Genomic DNA, 22,022 nt, shown 5'->3' with positions numbered 1-22,022 from the left:
CTTAGAAATGATCAGAATATAGGATAACATCTATTAAGCAGCTACTCATACCATAATTTTGGGGAGGATTCTCTTATTTGAACTGGTTTATACACTCTGAAATCTTAGTATCTACAATAGAATCCTTGAGGCTCCATCTCCCGGCCATGGGACCTGTGTCCAGCAACTTAATCTCTGTGTTTCTGTGTACTCATTTGTAAAATAGAGATAATCATAGTACCTACCTTGTAAGATTATTATAGAACAAAATGAGATAATATCTATAATTAGTAGAGTGCTAGAAAATGAGAAGATATCAATTATTATTTTTATTATTATTTGTAGTGTTATCTAAACCTGTATCCTTTTCAGATATAAATATTGGTTAAAAATAGACCATATATCTGTTTCAAAGAAAGTTATAAATAATAAATACAGAATTCTTTCATAAGAAAATATTTCTGAGGATTTATTCTAAAAACTAAGAAAAGATATGTAGGGAGGCAAACTCATTCAGATGGAAAGGTCTGGGGAAGGGAGAGCACTTTATACACATATATGCATGCATGGATAGATAGACAATTTTATAAACAATATGTTGAAAATTTTCACAAAATTGAAGATAAAGGTCATAGACTTTAACATTTGGTTATGAAAAAAAATTCTAAATGCATGTTTGTTCTTGTCATTATCTAACCCTTGTTTACAGAATAAATTCCAAAGTCCTTAGTATGACAGTAAAGGTCTTTATTTGGCCTTTTTTGGAGAAGATGATCCCTGCCTGCTCTCTTTTGTCCACAAGGAAAATTTGCAGACTCTGTTGAATCTCCAGTGCATTCCTTTACCATGGAATTTTGTGGGTTTAGCAATGGTTCTTTGCTCTTCTTCCTTTTTTGCTAGATTATGAGTTCCATAAGGGCAACAGCTCTATTTTCATCAACTTTGTATGACCAGAAATTAGTGCCTTGGTGAGGGGAATATAGTAGGCACACTAAAACTATTTATAGCATGAGTAAATATTTAATACTTTAGAATTAATAAGAGAAAGTGGTGGGAAAGTCAGAGAACATACACAGCTATCTAAAATTATCAGAAGCCTTTCTTCTTTAAATCAATATATGATATGAAGAGCAGGAGAGCCAGCATCTGCCTAAGGGAAGAATGCTGAGAAATAAAGATTTAGCAACAGTTCTTTATTTATCATTTTCAGAGCAACCAGCAACTATTTGGAGCCATTCATCAATGACGAACAACAACAAAAAAAAGACGATTTACTACAATGGAAAAAAGAAAGGAAAATAGTTTCTAAAATCCCATTATTGAAAGTTAAAAGTTTCCATGAATATTGAAATATGTATAAATCAAAACTGTTCTGAAAGATAAAAAACAAACAAAACCCCAAACACAGGGTACAGAAGAGGGTGACAGTTTACAAGGAAACAATGACATGGTGAAAAATTGCTAGATTTGTAAAAAACATGTATGGATTGTCTATTGGAGTATAGGTGATATTGTTCTGTTGCAGGACAATTTTAAACATGTATTATACCTATCATTCTTTTATATAAAAAAGATTTTCTTTTTATTTTTTAGGTTCTCTTATGAATTACTGGTGAACAAAAATGGTGGATTTACCTGTGTGAAAGTGCCAAGTTCTTCAGAGCACTTGAAGATTGCTGGAGAGAGAAAGAATCCAAGTAAACGTGCTCTTCTGAGCTTTAAGTTTCCTATGCTGAACACTTCTGTCTAATCAAAACTCTTGATTGACACATCCTCCTATCATGGCATTTGCAGCCTGCTAGAAATCCTTTGTCTCTGAGAGACTGACAGGCGACTTTATAAAAGGTGTTCTGTGAAGTGCTTTTAAAACTTACTTTCAGTGAATACACACTTGCCTTCTTCTTGAGAATAAAAAAAAGTTCAACTCTTGATCCTTTTCTTTATGGCTCAGTACATCATTTTGTTTGTTTCAATTTGTCTGATACTGAGATGGAAATTTTGAGCTTTGAAAGAGAGTCAGTGTTTCTTTCCCTAGCTCTAATCTCCGGTTTTTAGGAGAGGAAGAAGATGAAGCCAATGTCTAAGCATGTTCGTTATAATTATTTCCATTGAGAGGGAGAGCACAATTCCCCCTCCTAAGTGATCTGTTTGGTGAACGAACAGAATATGGCAGACTTCTAAAGCTAGGGGAGGCAGGTGGAGAGATGGGGTAACTGGGTGATGGGTTTTAAGAAGGGCACGGGATGTGATGAGCACTGGGTGTTATACACAACTAGTGCATCATTGAACACTACATCAAAAACTGATGTACTGTATGTTGGCTGATTGAATTTAAATAAAAAAAAAGACAGACTTCTAAAGCTAGGTTATAGGAAGCTTTTGAGACTCTGCCTTGGTCTTTTGGAACACTTATTCTTGGACCCCCAAACTGCCTCATAAGAAGGTAACTACCCTGGGGCAACCATGCTTTAAGAAGTCCTAGCCACATGAAGAGGTCTCTGGAGGATGGGACACCATGCAGAGAGAGGCAGCCAAGAGCAGCATAGCTCCAAACATGTCAGTGAAGACACCATCTTGAACGTGGACCCTCCCGCCCCAGCCATCCCAGCAGATACCATGGGAATCCGCTGAGCCCTTCCTGTATCTCTGACCAACAAAATCATGAATAAAAAATGTTTTCTTTAAGCCACTAAAGCTTTTGGGAGTAGCTGGTTATGTAGCAAGAGTTAATCAGGACAAATGGGAATCTAAAACTTCTGAAGATATATTTGTAAGATCAATCTTGCCCTCTATTTGAGCTTGAGTAGAGCACTTGGATAAATAATAAAATAATTATTAAATTATAAAGGCCAGAAATTTGCATGTAATAAGGTCACCCAGAGAATGTGAAACTAAAATACACTTTTTGATTACAGAAATAATAGTAACTAAAAACTGATATTCTTCACACTTGTCTTTAATTTTCACCCAATGATAAAGTGTCAGCATTTCTAACTACCTAAACATTTCTGCAGAACAGTTTGTGCCTTTTTGACCTGGTTTAGAATTGATGAGAGAAGAGGATGTCAAGTTCATAAAAATGACAAATGCTTCTGTCATTAGCAGATGCATTAATCTCTGTCAGGATAAAACCTTCCTTTGAAAGAGAAGTTAAATAAAATTCTGATGCTGAAATTCCATTCCAATTGAAAATGAGCCTTTAATATCTAAATGTTCACTTGGGATGAAATTGTTTTGTTGTGTTTTACTCATAAGTGTAGACATTTAACATAAAAAAGTCACATTTCTGCCTAAACAATAAAATTCCCAGTGAATGCAAAGTAAACCATGAGAGAAGGTATACCTGTTATAAGTGAGCATTATTTTCTTCCGGAGAAAGTTTCTCATGTTTTCTAGATAAAAACATTAAGTCACCTTTGATTTTTACCTTTTAAAAACATATTTTATTGCTTCTTTTAGTTTTCTGAATCAATATAAAAGTGGGGCTTCACAAACTGAATTTCATGAGTTATTGACAGGTAAAAGAATGAGAAGAAAAGGGGCAGCTCTCTCACCCTGATCACCAAAGACTAAAAGAAAATGAAGCATTTTGAAACAGGGACTGAGGGAAAGTATAGTTACTTCCAGACCTCAACAGAAAAGCAGTTTAGGCTCCTGACCCTGCCATGTCCTGTCATATACTGCCACCTCACTGAGAGAAGAGGTGATCTTACAAGTGGATACGGTGGAGTTTCAGGAGACATTGTTCCATGAATATTGTCATGTTTCTTTATGGTCAGAGCTTTCTGAGAAGACATGCCAGCATCCAGGGTCAAAGGATGAAAGAAAGGCACACACACCATGGAAATTAAATTGGGATACCTCGGAGAGAAAGATTGACAGATTTATCACCCCTGGCGTAAGAGTTAAGGCTACAAGGGCAATGGTTCTATAGACCTTGCCCTCCTCAGAGAGAACTTGTTCATATTAGAAAGATTAGCTCTCTCCTTCTGAGTGGAAGATGGGCAACTCTGCCAGACATTCTGTGAAAGCTCTGAGATTCACTCGTAATTTCAGCGTTCCTCTTCTGCGATACTAACCTCCACCCCCTTGCATACGCTAGGTCCATCTAGCTTTCATGGCACCACCTGCAGGGGTTTGGGGCATAGGAAACCAATGCAAGACGTTCTGTAGGTAAATCATCAGACTGTTCTCTAAGCCAGAAACCTCATGTCTTCTGTCAGCACAAGATAATACATGTGTAAAAACTTCATGGGACTGGGTCTATGGAGTAAAATCCCCCAGCCTTGTGGTGAAAGCTATGTTGTTTGTGGCTTGGAGCTCCCTGAGTCTGCTTAATCAGCTTTCCACTCTTATTCTTTTTCTATAATTTCTGAAAAATAAAACGTTTTGATAAAGGCAGTGGTATTTGCTGGAAAATGTTATTAAAGATAAAAATTAAGCATTTTTAATAGAATTGCATAAAAATTTTAACTAGACCCCCATCCTCTGTGCAGAATTAGAATTTGATCGCAAGGGCAGAAATGGGCACCAGTGAAGTGGAAAATTATTTCTCCCACTTACATGAAATGGCTAAGATCATGAAATGCCTAAGATCATTGGGGATGAGATGCAGGTTTTGCCAATTTCACATCTCTAATCTTGGCAGAGAGCCTTGTGTTAGCTAGTTTCAATACACTTGAATAGAAATAAATCATAGGAGTAGTTTGTCCTAAGACATAGTTTGAATTTGTGTGGTTTCTGGGACCATAGACCCATCCGCAAACCTCACAGACTCAATATAATGATGAAGTCAAAATAAAATAACCTATAATCTAACCATACTTAACACATCCATCCCAAAGCCATGTTGTCATGATAGAAGAATGATGTTCTGCATGGAGGCTAGAATAGGAGGAGGAATAAGAGGCATTTCTTACAGTACCTCCATCATTTCAGGGAGACTGGCAGACTGGAGTTTTCTGAGCTGCTTGGTAATTACTTGCCTACGGTTAAGAAGCCAGAGCTGGTCTGTAGTTACTGAAGGTCAAGGTGAAAGTCAGACCTCAAATAGTTTGCTTTTTGTGCAACCCAATTCTCTCTCACTTATACTTACATGTGTAAGTACTGTTTTCATTAACTCCAAACTTGTGCTTATCAGACACCTCCTTTTCCAGAATTTTGCTTCTAGAAAGTCTTTGGATACTGAAAAGATAATATGAGGCCAGCCCATATGCCTTTGTAAATTAATCAGCACTGCTTTGTTTGAGGAGTCACTGGAATTCTGTGCCTTGTAAGATTTGTTAACACAGATCAATCAATCTCAAAATTTGCTCAAAACCCCTTGAAAAGGTGGAACCCCGAGTTCACAAGAGTCACTGATGGACAGCAGAGCTATTCAGATTTCACAGAAGTGTATTACCCTCTTAAATCAAAGTCTTTGATCTGAAACTTCAAACATAGGAGAGATGTGGGAGCACAGATTGGGTGAGAGTACAATGACACCCAGAGACATGGTTTACTTCCATAATCTGGAAATAAATACAACCTTTAAAGGAAACTACTGCCACAATTATGCAGAGTCAGAAGAAAAAAGAAATAAGAGCATCCTTGCTGATATCCCGAAGAAAACTTTCAAAACGTGGGGTTGGGGTTTTTTTGTGTGTGTTTTGCTATTATTATAAGGAGGGAGGTATCCCCCCCATATTGCTTAGTATTTAACAAATATTCAGCTTATTCTAAAAGATGAAAAACTTATTGGTGGATGGGCAGGGGAGTAAAAGAGATAAAATGATGCATGACACTGAATACAATGAAGCTAGAAATCCACAGAGCAAATAAATGAAAACGGTCCATTAGGGAAGAAGAGTGATTAGAGGGGTAGAGAAGATGAAAAGGAGAGAAGCCTGAGCAGTCAATACAAGCAATGCTCTGTAAGTCAGGGTCATGCTCCCAGCACTGAGTTCCCTGAACCAGAGCATGAGCTCAGCTAGGCCCTCTTCTAGAGCCTGGGTGCACAGACAGTGATGGCCCTTGCTCTCTTGCAGTGTATCATTTAGAGAAGAAGGGGACAAGGACAGAGGTGTATAAAAAAGTAAACCATGAAAATACTGTTTTCACACAAACCGAAAATACCAAAGATATATGATATGCTTTATCAGAGTAATTATCTGATGGTGAAAAACAGAGAGGTCAAGGAACATAACATGGAGGGGCTGGCAGAGGTTGCTATTTAAGATTGGTGGCTAGGAAATTTCCAGAAAGGACCTCTGCGGTGAGACCTGTACAAAAAGGGAGCCAGCCATGAGAAGATCTCAAAGACAAGGTTCCCAAGTTTAGGGGGCAAGCAGGGCAGAGGCCTAAGTGTGGGAGCAAGTTTGGCAGGCTTAAAAAACTGAACAGAGGCCAGCAGGATGGGAACAGAATGCAGTAGAGTGCGAGTGAGGAGAGAGAGGGCTGGCAGGAGGCAGGGCAGGTCACAGTGGCAGCCAGCCGTTGTGTGCCAAGGTATGGAGTTTAGGTTTTATTCGAAGCAAGCGTGGAAAACTTGGAGTTTTAAGAAGAGAAGTAACAGTGAAGCCATACATAAGCAAAATTCTGCTTATTTTTTGGAGTTTATAACATACTAACTCAAACCACCACAATTTGGGTCTTCAAAAGTCAATGCAGAATCTTATCCAAATGGAGACTAAATATCCTTAGATACTATTTTAAAACAAAGACATTTCTAAGGCAATTTCTAGTTTTACAGAAACTATATTTACAAAATGAACCTCTCTGAAGCCATTTTGCTCACCTGTAAAATGGGGATTTTGGTACCTACTTCAGAGTTGATGAAGCTCAAAGGAGATAACGTTTCCCAGGTAACAGCGCAGAGTGACACCTAATGAACAAGGCTCTGTTGCTGTCATAATAATGAGTCAAATAACATAAACAAATCACTTTGACTTTTCCCCTTCCTTATTAAAATGACTTCCTGTATGAAGTGACCAATGGCAGAAGTGTTTGGAGACAAAGGGACCCTTTTCTAAATCAACTACACACTGCCTAAGGGGCAGGCATAGAAGAAAGGATGGGTGATTGTGAGCAGTAAGTTTCTTCCCTTCTGCGCTCTCTCTGCGTCTTAGCCTTCTTAAAAGAAATCTGCTTGTCTTACGTAGAATATGAAAATATTCTATAACTGATAACTTTAGAAATCATATAATTATTTGATATTCTTAAGTTCTATATAATGGATTACCAGAAAAATACTATAAAATATATGCAAATTGATCTGTTTCATTGTAAATTTAGTTTGCAAAAGCAAAATAATTTCTAAAAACACATATTAAGATTTATTCATAAAATCTCTTTTAACTGAATAATTAGGTCAGTAAATATTTTGATACAATGTTTTCTTCCGTTAAAGCACAAACCTGAATTTAATGTTGAACAGATTAATTGAGAAATGGGAAGCACTTGGAGGGGATCAAAGAGTTTCAAAGTTCTCTTCTTTTAATTTCTAGTCCAAATACGCAAGGGGTTTTGTAAAATCCTTGCCCTTGAGATTCCAACTGGCTAACAAGGAGGAGAAATGAATTCCAGCAGATTTTAAATAGACCAGAGTTGCTAATGAAGAAGAGTTGAAAAATTTATGTTAACTTCAGCCTTCGAGCTCATGATTTATACAATTGTAGCTTCTCAAAACCAATACTAGAAACTTGTAGTCTAAAGCTTGTATAGTTCGTATCAAGTCAGTCGTAAGTAGGGGAGACAGGGAAGAACCTACTGGCAGGGAAAGTAAAGAAAAATATTAAAAAGAAAAGTAGGTTATCAGTATGTAAGAATGGCATGAAAACTGGGAGGCATGTGATAAAATATTTCAAGGCTAAACAACGCACTGCTTTCCCACTCCCCCATTTTCATAGTATTTTGCCTCTAACATTTTACTTACCACCTACCAAGCTTCTCCTTTTAGAAAGAGGTGATGGAGCCTATTTGGTGGGAATGGGAGGGAAGGGGAAATAAACTGGAGGCTGATTGCAGTGACAGAAGAGTTGGTAGATTAGATACAGAAAGCTGTTAATCCTAATGTTGTGCTATTTATTTTCAATTGTATATGAACTTCTGGCCTTGAGCTCTTTTTGGCTGACGTCAAGTTGACATCATCGGGCTGATGCTGGAATCAAGACACAAAAATCAAGGCAGGTATTATTTCTGTATTTGCAATTTACCTACAGATCTTGGATTCTTTGGGCATATACACCTACTTCTGCCTACGTGGACAAAATACGGAAATGGGCTGTTTGCAGGAATTTAGGGGATTGGAGCTGGGGAAAACCTGATCAGGAAATGGACAACAAGTCCATAGGAGGCCTGAGTGTAGGGACAGGTTTGCTTTCGGGTGAGGCATATTCTCAGTCTTAAGAGTTTCTACTTGAGAGAATTGTTCCCAACAAGTTCTCAATAAATATTTGCTAATTGGTTAACATTACAGATAAGAGGAAGCATTCTAGGAAAAAAAAAAGAAAAGCTGCTTCTGCTAATAGGTCCATTTAAAATAAAATTTTATCCTCCCAATATTATACTCACCAATTCCATCAGAATCGATCCTATCATGACTGAAGGTGGTAATGGAGTGACAAGAATGTATACCTGTGCAGGATGGAGAAGAAAAACTCAATCTCTCAGCTTTTTAAATCAACCTAGAGACTAATACATATCGATTTAATTCGAATGAAAAAAAAATCCTTCATGGAACTGAACTCTAAATATGGCATAGACCTTGGCAGCTTCTGACATGAGAAAGGAAGAGGGCAACAGACAACTGGCTGTCAAACTGAAGACAATTAGGCTAGCAAATCCTGGCATCTCTGCGCCAGGGCCAGGTGGCTTGCTGCTTGCTGCAGATGTGACTCTGTCGCCACCTGGGGGCATGAATCACGGCTGAAGGAAGTCTCATCATCCCCACCATCTGTTGAAGCAAGGCTGGCAGTGCAGCTGGTGCCTGAGCGAGGCCGTGGGGCACACAGAGGCAGAGCTGCACTGGCCTCGACTCTGGGCCCTCCTGTTGCTACTGCTCCAAACCTTTCAATCTGGAAGGCTTCTGGACTCAGCACGTACTGTATCTGTGACAGTGATGAGGATGCTAATAAAAGCGGAGATGGGGAAAGTAGACAAGTCTGCAGCACTACCAAGTGGTGTCCCTGAGGACACTGTGCTGTCCATTTGCCTTGTGACACCCATAATCACAGGCGACTTCCTGAAGAGGTATGCCTTCAATAAACAGGCACAAATGAGAGCTTCAGGGCACAATTCCCCAGATGATTAGCTGACGCGTCTTAGAGATATCGCTGGGGTAGGAACACAGGCTCCTGTGACTTGCAGGAGACTTGCTGTGACTTGGAAAGCAGCACGTGGTAGAGAAAGAAAGGTAGCTCAGCCACAGAACTTAAGTGTGTGGATGCCTTCCTTCTCCCATATAAATCCCATCGCCATGGCCGAGATAGAGGTACAGCTACTTTACTGGCTCTTTGAGACTCATCTTGCTACATTTTACCCTCTTAAAAAGATTTTCTGATGGGTGCAGAGAGGGAAAGAGGGAAGACACCACTCTCTTTCTCGGCCCGAGTCTGGCTTAGGCCATCCCCTCCAGGTGAGGGCTCCCCAGGCCCAGCAGCATGACAACATCTCATCTGGGCAACCCAAGCCATTAGAAAGGATCCTCATCTTCCAGGTCCTCCTCCTGGAAGAAGGAAGTGCCCTGGCCTAATCTGAAAATGTAAGTGTGAAACCAGAGCAGCCCAGAAATGGGCCTGCTGACTGGAGTTGGGTTCCAGCTTTCTTATGTTAACAACAGTGGGACTTTATAGTTTACCTTTCCAGTGAGCATTTATTCTCTCGGTTGGACTATCGGTCCGCACACTTGGGTATTTTATTCCTACAGTTGCCCATCTATCACCAGGCACAATGGGTTCAACTCTTAGATTCAGAAATATATCAGCTCTGACAAAGTCGCTTTCTGCCAAGTCTGTATGGGTCAAAGGACATAAATAGTCCAGCAATTGCATGGTGGTAGTCACTGTGGGCAGCTTCTGGACCGTTGGCTGAAACGGCAAAGGTGAGGGCTGCTGCTGGCATCAGGAATGCGGAGCATATTTTCTGCTGGCAGATGTCCAGTGACTTGTGAGCAAGCAGATAGAAGAAACATTTCCCCAACACACTACCACTCAGAGGGAGCTAGCAAAGTGATGGAAGACTGAGATTAAAAGCCTGGATAGGCTCTAATGGAGCAAAACATCAACAAACTTAGCACGGCCCAGAATGAGCATACAGCAGAAGTAAGCTGAACGGTGGTCATACATGTTCATGGGGTCAGCTAGACCTTTGTCCATTGTCTTCCACAACACCCCAACAACGGAGAAGCCTTGGGTTAGAGTGGAAAGGCAGGTGCTTCCGATTTGGACAAGAGTCAACTTAAATCCCAATTACAGTACGGCAGGAGTGTGAACTCAGGTCATGTTACTTCATCGTTCATGGCCTCAGTTTCCATATCTGCCGAATGAAGAAAATAATGCCAAGATTCTGAGCGCTGTTGTGAGGATTACATTTAAAAGGACAATGCAAGTAAAGTACACAGGATGGCAGTGAGTGGACAGAAGCATGATCAAGAAGATGGAATTATTACTGGAATGACACTTAAACAGAACACCCACAGTCATCCAAAGAAGGTAATGGCAGGAACATACGTATATGGTGCTTCGGTTGCATTCCTGTTGTGCTGCCCTTCAACCTTAAAGGGATTTTAAATAATAGACACTGTACAGACAGGAAAACACTCTTAATTTCACTAGTAATATTCCAATAAAGTTTCAGTCAGGAAATATTGCCGTGCCTGAAAAAAAATGATAGGAAAGCTTGATGCAAAATTACAAAAGACAACTTACATGAACTTACCTTAATTTTAGGACAGAATGCGGGTATGTAATTAAATTCAGATGAGCTCTCTGCATTTCCTTGTTTCATTAGTATAATTTTAGGAGGATTATAGAGAATGCTACTTCATCCCTGGGTAGTCTCCTCAAGATTCGGGCTGTTTTTCAGCTGTCTTAAGTTAAAGAAAAGAGCAGCCCCTGATTTCTTTTCTTCATTAATGAAATCATTAGTCATTATTAGTTTGCAGTAGCTCTTCCCAAATGACTATCTTTATTGCATGTTAATATATTTACTGTTCAGGGGAAAAAAAATGTTAAAAGAGGTAAGCCACACAATGTAGGAAAATAAGCTATATAGCAAAGGTTCATGAAGGCCGAGAAAATACTAGAGCAGAGATCAATTCTGAATTGTTGGCCCTGTCGAGATTTTTAACATCTAAAAGTGCCATCAATCCCTTTCTAATGAGTCTGACATTATTAAGATTATATGTTATAGTCAAGGAGAGTGCCATCACGTCTGTCACAACATTAAGCAATGTTTTTTTTTTTTTTTTGAGTCTCCCCAAATGTCCTCACTAAAAGAGACTCTTACCCTGTATAAATCCCATCACTAAGGCAAATGCCATATGGCTTCCTGGCAATCAGTTCCAAATAATGGCAGCGATTTACAACAACAGCTTTCAAATCAGCTTTGAAGCAAACTTTAGTCCTATTGTGTGAAAAAAGAAAATCAAAGTACAGAACAGTATGTACAATCTGCTACATTTTGTGAAAACCCAAATTAACCCAAATTAAAGGCAGTTTTTGACCTGTTCTTGCTTCAGTTTGATCACAAAGCTAAAGAGATTGAGGAAGAAGGCTTCTCCTGGAATGTAAATCACTGAATAAAGAAACCACTCATTTTAATCAGTTGTGAAGGCCAGGATTTAAAACATAATAATACAAACAGTATGCCCATAATCCCTTATTAACTTCTCTAGTCTATGCAGCAAGCACATTTTCGTGAGTATGACCGCTAAGAAATACACCAGGTATGACTGAAAGGAAACAACACAACCTCTTCAGGGTTTCTGGAAAAGATTACTGTTATACCTGTGTTTTATTATAAATAACCAGGTTCTGTCATATTTTATCTTCTTGCCAGCAAATGAAGGACATCGTTTCATAAAGCTTCTAAAATGTACATGAATATTTAATTAAATCATATTTCCTTGAGAAAATAAAGTTCATTCGCATTTATAGCAGACAGTTGTGAGGAGCACATAATTGTCAGAAGACCAGGGTAGCCAGTACCGGTTGCTTGTGGAACAAAACTCCTCAATTTTTAAAACTTTTTTTAAAAAATAAACATACAATCATAAGTGTTCATTTACTTTAAAAATTCTAAAGATGAAGAAAATTATTGTCTATATATTTAAGTCCTTGTATAAATTACAAAACTCAAGTTTATGTTACAGAGTCCCTTCCCCATAGGAAGCATAAAGCACTTTTGTGGTACCTTTCACCAGTAAATATTTGTATCACATTGAATTCAACAAACAAAATAAAAGTCGATATTGCATCTTTAAGCCTCAAGAGAACATTCTTCTAAGCTGTCTCTCATGATGAATGAGCTTCAAAAGTCATTTGATTGCCACGATTTTACTCAATCTCAAATAAAGATATATAAAAGTAATACATAATTGACTTCAGTAGAAATCTGAAATATCAGTGAACTGCAGACTCTTCTTGTTTGAGGTCAACAAACACCCTTTGGAAGACAACCAAGAGTAGTTTAAGACCAGGATAACAAAATAAAATTATAACAATAATAATTATAATAATAAAAATAACAATAATAAAATAAAAATAACAACAACCAACAATGAGGTAAACTCCCCTTTAAAAAGGCAATATGTGTTGCCTGGACTGTCAGGAGAGAGTTCGATTGTACCTGACACCCAAATGTTTTTCCAACCAGAGTTCAGCCAGTTGCATGGTTGAGGCAAAAGTACTTGCCTTGGACCCTAAACACATCTTATACTGCTTAGGATCCAAGTTAGGGTCACAATGAACTGGATGGAAAATATGCACCACTCCCACTTCTTGGCTTCTGAAAGGCCTTAAGCCAGATAGAATGACTTTATTGTAGAGATCTACATCCTCCAGTCCCCAGCCTTGTATTGAGGTATCAAATCCACCGGTACCCAGAAGATCACTTTTATAAATACAGGTAATTCCATATCCATAGTCTCTCCAAAATCCAGTCTTCTTTGAGAAGACAAAGTCATCATCAGTGGGAGGATTTCCCCCATTGGTTACCTTTGGGTCATACTGGCTAAAGATGATGGGGTAGTACACCTGTTGTCCCTGAATTGTATTGTCTCTACACCGTTGGAGAAAGTCTCCTCTGAAGATCAAGTCAACATCACAAAATAGCAGCAAAGTATCATTGTCAAATTGGGAAGAAGCCATTTCAAGACCAAGACCTCTGGAAAACTCTCCCTTCATGGGGATCAAGGTAATTTCTGCTTTAGGGTAGTTGTTCTGATAGTCTCGTATCAGCTCAATATGCTTGTTGGAATCTTGGCCAGAATCCCTACTGAAAAGGGTGATGACCAGCTTTACATTCTGCTTTGGAATAAGACAAGTTTTTTCGAAGTTGTCCATGAACCTCAAGAAAATGTCGTACCTTCCAATGAGAGGAACAAGAATGTGTATTTTCTTTTCATTGTGCCCTCCCATTTCTTTGGCACCTTGAAAAGAAGATAGTATCTTTAAAGAATTAGATATAAAGGAGAATGACTGAGTGTCACTGTTAATACTCTCCACGAGACTGTTGACGTCTAGCTCTTCAGTTTCTCTGAAGAAAGGCTTGCTGAACAACTGCTGAAGATAAGCATGACGTCTCACTGGCACAGTTAGTTTCCTCCCCTTGTGTCTTTTATATAAGAGGAGTAAATCCAAAATGTATTCCACCCCATGCATGGGATCAACCCTGCGGTAGCCATACTGAATTTCCTTGAAGTCAATGAGCCGTCCCCTACTCTTGGCATTTTCATTGATCATCTCCATCACCTGTAGGACGGTGTCATCCAGGGCTGTTCTTAGGATGCTGTTGATGTTCTGTCGAGGAGGCTGGTTCTCAGATGCTGAGTAAAGGAGTTTCCCCGTCAGGAACTCCCATTCTATCACTTCATCTCTCTCCCGAGGCTGGAAGTGGTTGAAAGAAGGCATCACGCCCAACTGCTGGTCCTCTTTACTCACTTCACTGTTACTGAGCTTGCTCATCAAAGCACTCTCCCGGTGCAGCTGGATGGTGCGGTAGCGAAGTTCAGAAATTTTGCGGCTGAGCATATAATTATGAAGCCTGTATTGGTAGGCAGGCCTTTTGTTGGGGTGAAGTGTTATGGCTGCATGGATTTTGCTATTGTGAAGGTCTTGGATATAACCCTTCCGATTATGTTCATAATTTTCATGGAATAGTTGTTGCATCTGAAAAGTAAGAGGAATCAAAATGTTAGAATAAATTTAAAAAGAAAGAAAGCAATAAATGAAAACATTTAAATTAAAATATTTAATAGAAATTAGTTACATGGTATTTCCTAACAAAAGTGACTTGTAAAATTTATATTTAAATGAAATTAAAATCCTTTTATTTTTTTAAAGATTTTTGTTTGTTTATTATTAGAGAGAGAGAGCAAGAGAGTACGAGCAGGCAGAGTGGCAGGCAGAGGGAGAGGGAGAAGCAGGCTCCCCACTAAGCAGAGAGCCCAATGTGGGGCTGGATCCCAGGACCCCGGGATCATGACCTGAGCTGAAGGCAGACTCTTAACCAACTGAGCCACCAGGCACCCCTGAAAATAGTTATAAAATGTCAGTTTCATATGTTCAAATACTGCAAATTAACCTCCTATTATATACAGACACTGCACACTAGCCTCCAGCTATGTATTTTGAAGTAAGGATCTTTGCCCCTCTATTCCTTTTGAAACCAATCCAAAATATCAAAGAAAATAAGAATTGAATATATCCAACACCCCATAAGGGATCATTGTGAGGGAGAGGCAGGGTAGGTAGAGCATGGGTTTCCCAAAATAGAGGGAGGGTTCACCCTGAGGAGTAAACCCCATGCCCTGTTGCTTGGAATGGCAATACCAGACCCAGAGAAGATGTAAGTTTTATTGAGCATTCTGATATACCATCTTTACAGAGTAAGTTCTTGTTAAGGTAAGGTGTAACAGGAATTATACTGATCTACACTACTGATCAAAAGGATCATATCCAAAATTAGACATGCTTGACTTCCTTATGAGCCAGAAAGTCTGGCTACTAGTCTAGAACAAGTTCACTATTACAGGTAGAAACAAAATGAGGAAAAATGTAAAGTTATGAGATCGCACTTCAAATTGCCAGCTGACTCTTCCTTCTCTGTCAATAAAGAAACCTCTATCACACCCATTCAAGAGAAGTATCAATGGAGAAGGAAAAGGAGAAGGAGGAAGAAAAGAAGGAGAACTACCAGCAGCAGTAGCAACATGAGACAACATGGGTATATTGATGAATAAGGAGGAAAAGAATATTGCAAGTTTAAGAATATATATCCAAAGCAATAAAAACGACAGACAAATCAAATAAAGAAAATACAATCTCCATAAAATAAGAATTCAAGGAATAGACACATGAGCTTAAAGAGAAATAAAACCAAAGATGGTCACGTTACAAGAATCAAGAAATAAGACTCGTGGAAAACACAGGAGGAAGAGACTTGAGAAGATTTAGCAAAATAATGGAAACATAAAAGAGGTGAAAAGTTTGGAGATATAGAGGTGCCTGGGTGGCTCAGTCAGTTAAGCATCTGAATCTTGATTTCAGGGTTGTGAGATTAAGCCCTGTGTTGGGCTCCGCACTCAGTGGGGAGTCTGCTTGAGATTCTCTCTCTCCCTCTCCCTCTGCTCCTCTTCCCTGTGCTCTCTCTCTAACAAATAAATCTTTAAAAAAAAGTTTTCAAATACAAATCTGTGTGTGTGTATATATATACACATACATCAATACATATGTTACATATACAAATATTCATATGCATTCAAAAGCTTGAATATATATTTAAAACACATAGACATATATTAAAGAAGGTAAGATTACTATATAAAATATATCTGAGGGATGTATTTCCCTTATAATAAAGGCAGATATATATCTATGTGCAATGAGGCCAAGAGAAAAAAGAGCAAAATAAATAAACAAAACCCACTTTGGCTGTAAGTAGGAAAAGAACGAAACCTGTCACAAAGTTTTCCATAGCAACATCAACAACATCAATGCTGAAAAACAGTAGAATACAGCCTAGGAAGACCCCAAGGAAGAAAATCAAAGACTAATTATTTTATATTCAATGAAGCTAGAGCCTACGTTTATCCCAACCAAGCTAGGCCTCAAGTTTTATTGTAAAAATAACTAGCTTCTAACAAGTAAGAACTTATGGCAGAATAGTGGTGACAAATTCTCTGCCACTCCTCCCATGGAGAGATGGGGTCTATGCCCCTTTCTCTTGAATCTGAGTGATTCCGTCACGACTTTAACTTAGAGCCACAGTAGAAACGATACTGAGCCTGTTTCCAGATTGGCAGCTTCCACTTCTTATCTTTGGAACACCTGCTCTACAGAAGCCAGCTGGGAAGTAGCAAGTCTGAATTAGTTTCCTTGTTTTGGGCCAGGATCTTCAGGAAAATGGGGTCTAGCACAACCTTGTTCCAACCCCAGACTCAGTGAAGAAGTTGTCAGTATCTTTACGACACTAAATTCCTTTTTATTTCTAATTTGCTACAAGTTTTATCATGAATGACATTTCAAGTCGATCAAAGGTGTTTTTTTTCCCCTGCATCCATTGATAAGGTTATGTGATACCTTTTTTTTCCAGTTATGGTGAGTTACTAATTGACTTTCCAATATTAAACAACCATTGTATTCCCTGACTAAACCCAACATGATCCTGATATTTTGTCCTCTTTATATATGGCTGGATTATATTTGCAAATATTTGTTTAAAATATACTATGAAAAAACAATTCTTCTCAATTTGTTGTACAGTTTCAATGCAATTCAATACAAATCCCACCCTTTGTTAAAAAGAATATGCTGCTTTTGATATTAACAAGCTGATTCTAAAATTTATATAGAAATGAAAAATCAAGGATATTCAAGACAATGTGAAAAAAAGATACACCACAGATTTAAAAAATTATCAAAATTTAGACAGATAATATTGATACAAGGATAAACAAATAAAAAAAAAGGACCAAAATAATTCAAAATAAACCCACACATGACTTATGACATCACTCGATTCACAACAAATAAGACATTGGGGAGTGGAGAAAGGGTGGGTCTTTTTCATCAATAAAATACTGTAAAGTCAGTTAGATAATCGTGTGGAAAAAAGTGAAAACTGACCCCCTACCTTCCCCCCCCCACCAAATCTATCCCAGATGGATTGTTGATATAAATATAAAAGGTAAAAATAAAATAAAATAAGCTTTCTAAAAGTTAACATAGGAAAATATCTGCATGACTTTTGGTTAGGTACAGAATTCTTAAATATGACACAAGACACCAACCATAAAAACAGACTGATGAAATGGACATTAAAATTAATCACTGTTCCTCAAAATCACCATTAAAAGATTGTAAAAGATAAACTACAGAGTGGGAGAAGATATTTTTACCAGATCTTACCAAAAAGGACTAATACCTATAATATGTAATGAACCTATACAAATTAGTGAGGAAAAGGACAATCCTAGCTGAAAATGGGGGAAAAAAACAAAACAAAATGAAACCTGAATGGGTGCTTCACAAAAAAGAATATGGAAATGCCCAATAAACATACAAAAACATTCTGTAGGTCATTCATCATCAGGGTAATGCAATTTTAAGTCATAATGTGATAACATTACAGACCTACAAGAATGCTAAAACTAAACAGACTGATAATACACTGCCCGGATTTGGAACTCTCACACATGGGGGATGAGGATGTAACTTGGTTCAAGCGCTGTGGAAAATTTATCAACTAAAATGACCATACACATTCCCTATGACTCAGTATTTCTACTCTTAGATGTACACCCAATATAAATATATCCATACACACACCTAAATATATATATGAGTTTTCATAGCTGCATTATTCAAAATACACCCAACCAAAAGCAACCCAAATGTGTATCAAGAGTAGCATAGATAAATGTCATATATTCATATAATGACAAATAATACATCAGTTAAAATAAATGAACTATTACAACAATGTAGAGAAATCTCACAATGAAACAAGACTTATACAAAAGAATAAGTTTTGTTTGATTCTATTTACATGGAATTCAGAAACAGGTAAAGCTAACCTATGCTATGAGCTGTTAGAATAGTAATAAACATTCAAGAAAGTGGGTGGGGAGCTCTTGAGTGCCGCTCATGTTCGATTTGTTGATGTAGGTCATGGTGACATGTATGTATTCGATTTAAGAACATTTACTGAACTGTTACTTAAGATATGTTTGTCTATTATACTCCAATGAATAGGAGATTCTAGTTTGAAATTGTGATAAATGTGTCGTAGAGTTAGGTAGGTTTTTCTGACATGCATGCACATAAACATGTGTGGCTATGTGGGTGGAGCGGTAAGAAGATAGGGGGAGAGAGAGACAGAGAGAGAGACAGAGAGGGAGGGAGACAAATCACAGAAGTTTTCCTAGAGAAGATGACCTAAAAGGAGTAAGACCAATAGCACAGCAGATTATTTATCTCCGGTATTTCAATTGAGATACTCAGATTTTCAAATCACTCTCAGAAGAATGTAACAATAAATATTTAGAGAAGGACTTTGGACTGGATTCAAAACACAGTAGCTCAATTGCATCCAGTATTTTTTTCTCAAAACACATGTTAATTTTTTAAAAAAGATTTTATTTATTTATTTGACAGAGAGAGAGAGAGCAGCAGCAGAGGGAGAAGCAGACTCCCCACTAAGCAGGGAGCCCATGTGGGGTTTGATCCCAGGACCCCAGGATCATGACTTGAGCCGAAGGCAGATGCTTAACTGACTGAGCCACCCAGGCATCCCCACATGCTAATTTTTATTTAAAATTCTCTTTAATGATTAATAAAATTAAATCCATAATATGCCGTGGGCTGTTATAGCTCCATTTTTTGTGATATTATTATTTTTTGCTGAAATTGCTTTCAATATTTTAGTTTGTATAATTTTCCATAGATTATTTCTTTTTATGCAAGAAGGTAAAAAAATAGATTTCTGATCGTATACGAACTACTAATTATACCACCTGCAAAAGGTATTGGTTATATGTAACCTTTCTTTCTTTCTTTCTTTCTTTCTTTCTTTCTTTCTTTCTTTCTTTCTTTCTTTTTAAGATTTTATTTATTTGTTAGAGAGAGAGAGTGAGAGACAGAGAGCATGAGCAGGGGGGAGAAGGAGAAGCAGGCTTCTCGCAGAGCTGGGAGCCAAACATGTGGCTCCATTCCAGGACTCCAGGATCATGACCTGAGCCGAAGGCAGTCACCCCACCACTGAGCCACCCACGTGCCCCTACTTTGTTGTTTTCAAAGACAGAGGAAAGTGCTTCTTATGTTTTAAAAACACTTGCTTAAATGTTGCCCTTGTAGTTCCATAGCTTCTGTTTTCGGGGGGAGGGGGGGTTGGAGGGGGAGGGCAGAGGCTAGTTTTTTGTGTGGTCTTTTTTTCTTACAGGAACTCTGTGTTAATGTGGACTGTGTTCCTTTTTTTAGAAAACATACTTATCCCTGGAAAAATTACTTTTCACTGGACAAGCTCTTCACCATAGATTTATTTTGGCAGAGATGTTTGTCAAGAGTTCTAGGCTTGCTGATTTCAACGAAGAAAGGGCTTTGGTCCTGTCTGTTGCCTCATGTTAAACCCGCTTCATGAAAAGATGGCTTAACTATTTAATTCTGAGTTCTGCAGTTCTGCCTCTTCTTTTCTGAAACAAAACATTTCCATCAGAGGTTTATTTAGCCCTCCCAGATAACCTCAGCTCCTGCACCCATAGCTGCATACACACAATACGTTTCAGACCCTACATTGTCAGGCTGTGTATTCTTCCTGGTTACTTCTGAGATCTACTGTCCTTTGGGCCCTTTTGCCCTGACCTTGCTCTGCTTGGCCTTTTGTCCCCACTTGCTTCCAGATGACCCTGCTCAACCTCATCAGCTTTTGGAAAACATACACATATTTTGGTGACTATGTATTATTCCGGTCTCTTTGTTTTTAAAGATGGAGTTAGCTGTGTATTATTTTTAGCATTCTCCGTGTCTTTTAAAAGTAGCCTTATTGAGGTATAACTTACATTCTACAAAACTCTCCCCTGTAAATATACAGTTTAGTAATATTTAGATTTATACAGTGCTACAACAATTAACATCTAGTTTTCAGAACTCTGTATCTCCCCAAAAGTTACTTTGTGCCTGTTTGCAGTAAACCCGCTTACTGTGTCTTTGAAGATTTAATTGCTGAAATGGAAGTCCTTTATTGACATAGCTATGATAATTCCAAAAATTATCTATGTTTTGTTTTCATTACTAATAAATCTAAGGGGAAAATGGAAGTTTAATATAGTAGAAGACTAATAATAATGTACCACTATTTTTTGGCATCTGTTCTGCTCTCTGATTTTTATAAAAGATTTTTCTATAGCTTCTCAGGTAATTTTCTTATCACAGAGCGAGATTTGGGTTGAAAAGAGTTGAAGCCCTGGGGTCTGTCAGGACACACTGATGTTAATTCCTGCTGTGATTTTGTTGGTGTGAAATGATTTTCCCCTTCCAGGGTAAATCTTTGGAAGTGGCATGAAATCAATTGAAAGTTCTGTAAAGGAGGAGGCCACCTTTATCAGAGGTCCTGAATTATTTCAAACAAGCTAACAATATTTTAAAAGTAAATTTTACACTTTTTCCTTAAAACAATTTTGCTACATTCAAATTTGGTGTGACAAGTAACAAAAACTGGCTACTTATTATAGTTATAGTTGTAATGTCTTATATATCACTTGACCCTTGGGGTTAAGTCACTTAACCGTTGTGAACCCCAGTTTCCTGAAATTTCCACAATAATTTATCTTTCTTAGAGTAGAATGTTGAGCTCTCTTGTTAGGAGAAGATGCTTCAATGGCATATTTGATACATTAAAGCACTGGAGTGCATGTAGCCAAATTGTAACTGTTTCCAAGCATTTCCAGAGATAAGCAAAGATGGAGCAAGCCAAGGAAAGGGTGCCATTCTCCTTCTCTGAAAATTCCTAGCTAAAAACAACAGCCTCTGGAGGAGACTGGCAAATCCTGGAACTATTACTTATACACAGTTACCATTTACTGAGTGTTTTCTATGTGCCAGACACAACATTAAGCATTGTATATATATTTTTCATATAGCGCAACATTTTAATATACATTGTGGTAGTTGACATTTTCCCTTTTATAGATAAAGAGACTGAGATTGAGACAGATTGGTTAGGAAATGGCTTAGAAATGGTGAAACCAGTATACAAATCCAGATCTGGCTGACTTCATGGCCAGGCTCTTAAACATTTTCACATTTATGTTGTATAGCTTGGACTTCCCTACATTTAAAAATAGGAAATTTGGATATGTTCTATGCTTCTTCATGGAAAACATGAAATAATTCAAGACATTTTCATCATAACTGTACTTCCTAGAATGTGTATGAATACACTGTTTTCAAGGATTTCCCCATTACTCTATTTGTAATATTAAATTTATCAAATTGTACAGTACTAATCAACTTTCTGACCCTCCCCCCATGCTCTCTTTTTCATTCTCTCTCTCTCAAAAAGAAAAGAAAAGAAAAAAAAAAGAAAAGAAGGAAAACAGCAAAGTAGAAATAAAATATCTCAAAGATGTGACGGGGAGATGAAATGTCAGTTCATAGAACTAAGAAATAAAAAAAGCACAACAAATAAACTATCACAGACATGAAAACAAAATCAGAAGGAAAGGAAAAGAAAAGACATCATGGAAAGCTCAGTAAGGGATAGAAAAGATGGAAAGTAGGAAAGCTTAGGGGAACCTGGCTGGTTCAGTCAGTAGAGCGTGCAACTCTTGATCTCAGGGTTGTGAGTTC

General features: G+C 38.0%; 1 protein-coding gene across 6 annotated transcripts in view; it reads right to left on the bottom strand.

The window, feature by feature from the left end:
- Window positions 1-487: 487 nt before the first annotated feature.
- CHSY3 (chondroitin sulfate synthase 3) overlaps window positions 488-22,022 on the bottom strand; it is a 289,205-nt gene continuing 267,670 nt past the window's right edge. For 2 of the 6 annotated variants that reach the window (XM_034655960.1, XM_034655961.1), the window contains one exon: window positions 488-14,345. In XM_034655960.1, coding sequence (XP_034511851.1) covers window positions 12,783-14,345 — 1,563 coding nt within the window. In that variant the 3' untranslated portion in view covers window positions 488-12,782. The remainder of the gene's footprint in view (window positions 14,346-22,022) is intronic. The other 4 variants (XR_004624007.1, XR_004624008.1, XR_004624009.1 and 1 more) reach the window with 4 other exon arrangements.

This window comes from Ailuropoda melanoleuca, chromosome 3 (assembly GCF_002007445.2).
Source record: "Ailuropoda melanoleuca isolate Jingjing chromosome 3, ASM200744v2, whole genome shotgun sequence".
NCBI lineage: Eukaryota > Metazoa > Chordata > Mammalia > Carnivora > Ursidae > Ailuropoda > Ailuropoda melanoleuca.
This window is presented reverse-complemented; position numbering and strand designations above follow the sequence as displayed.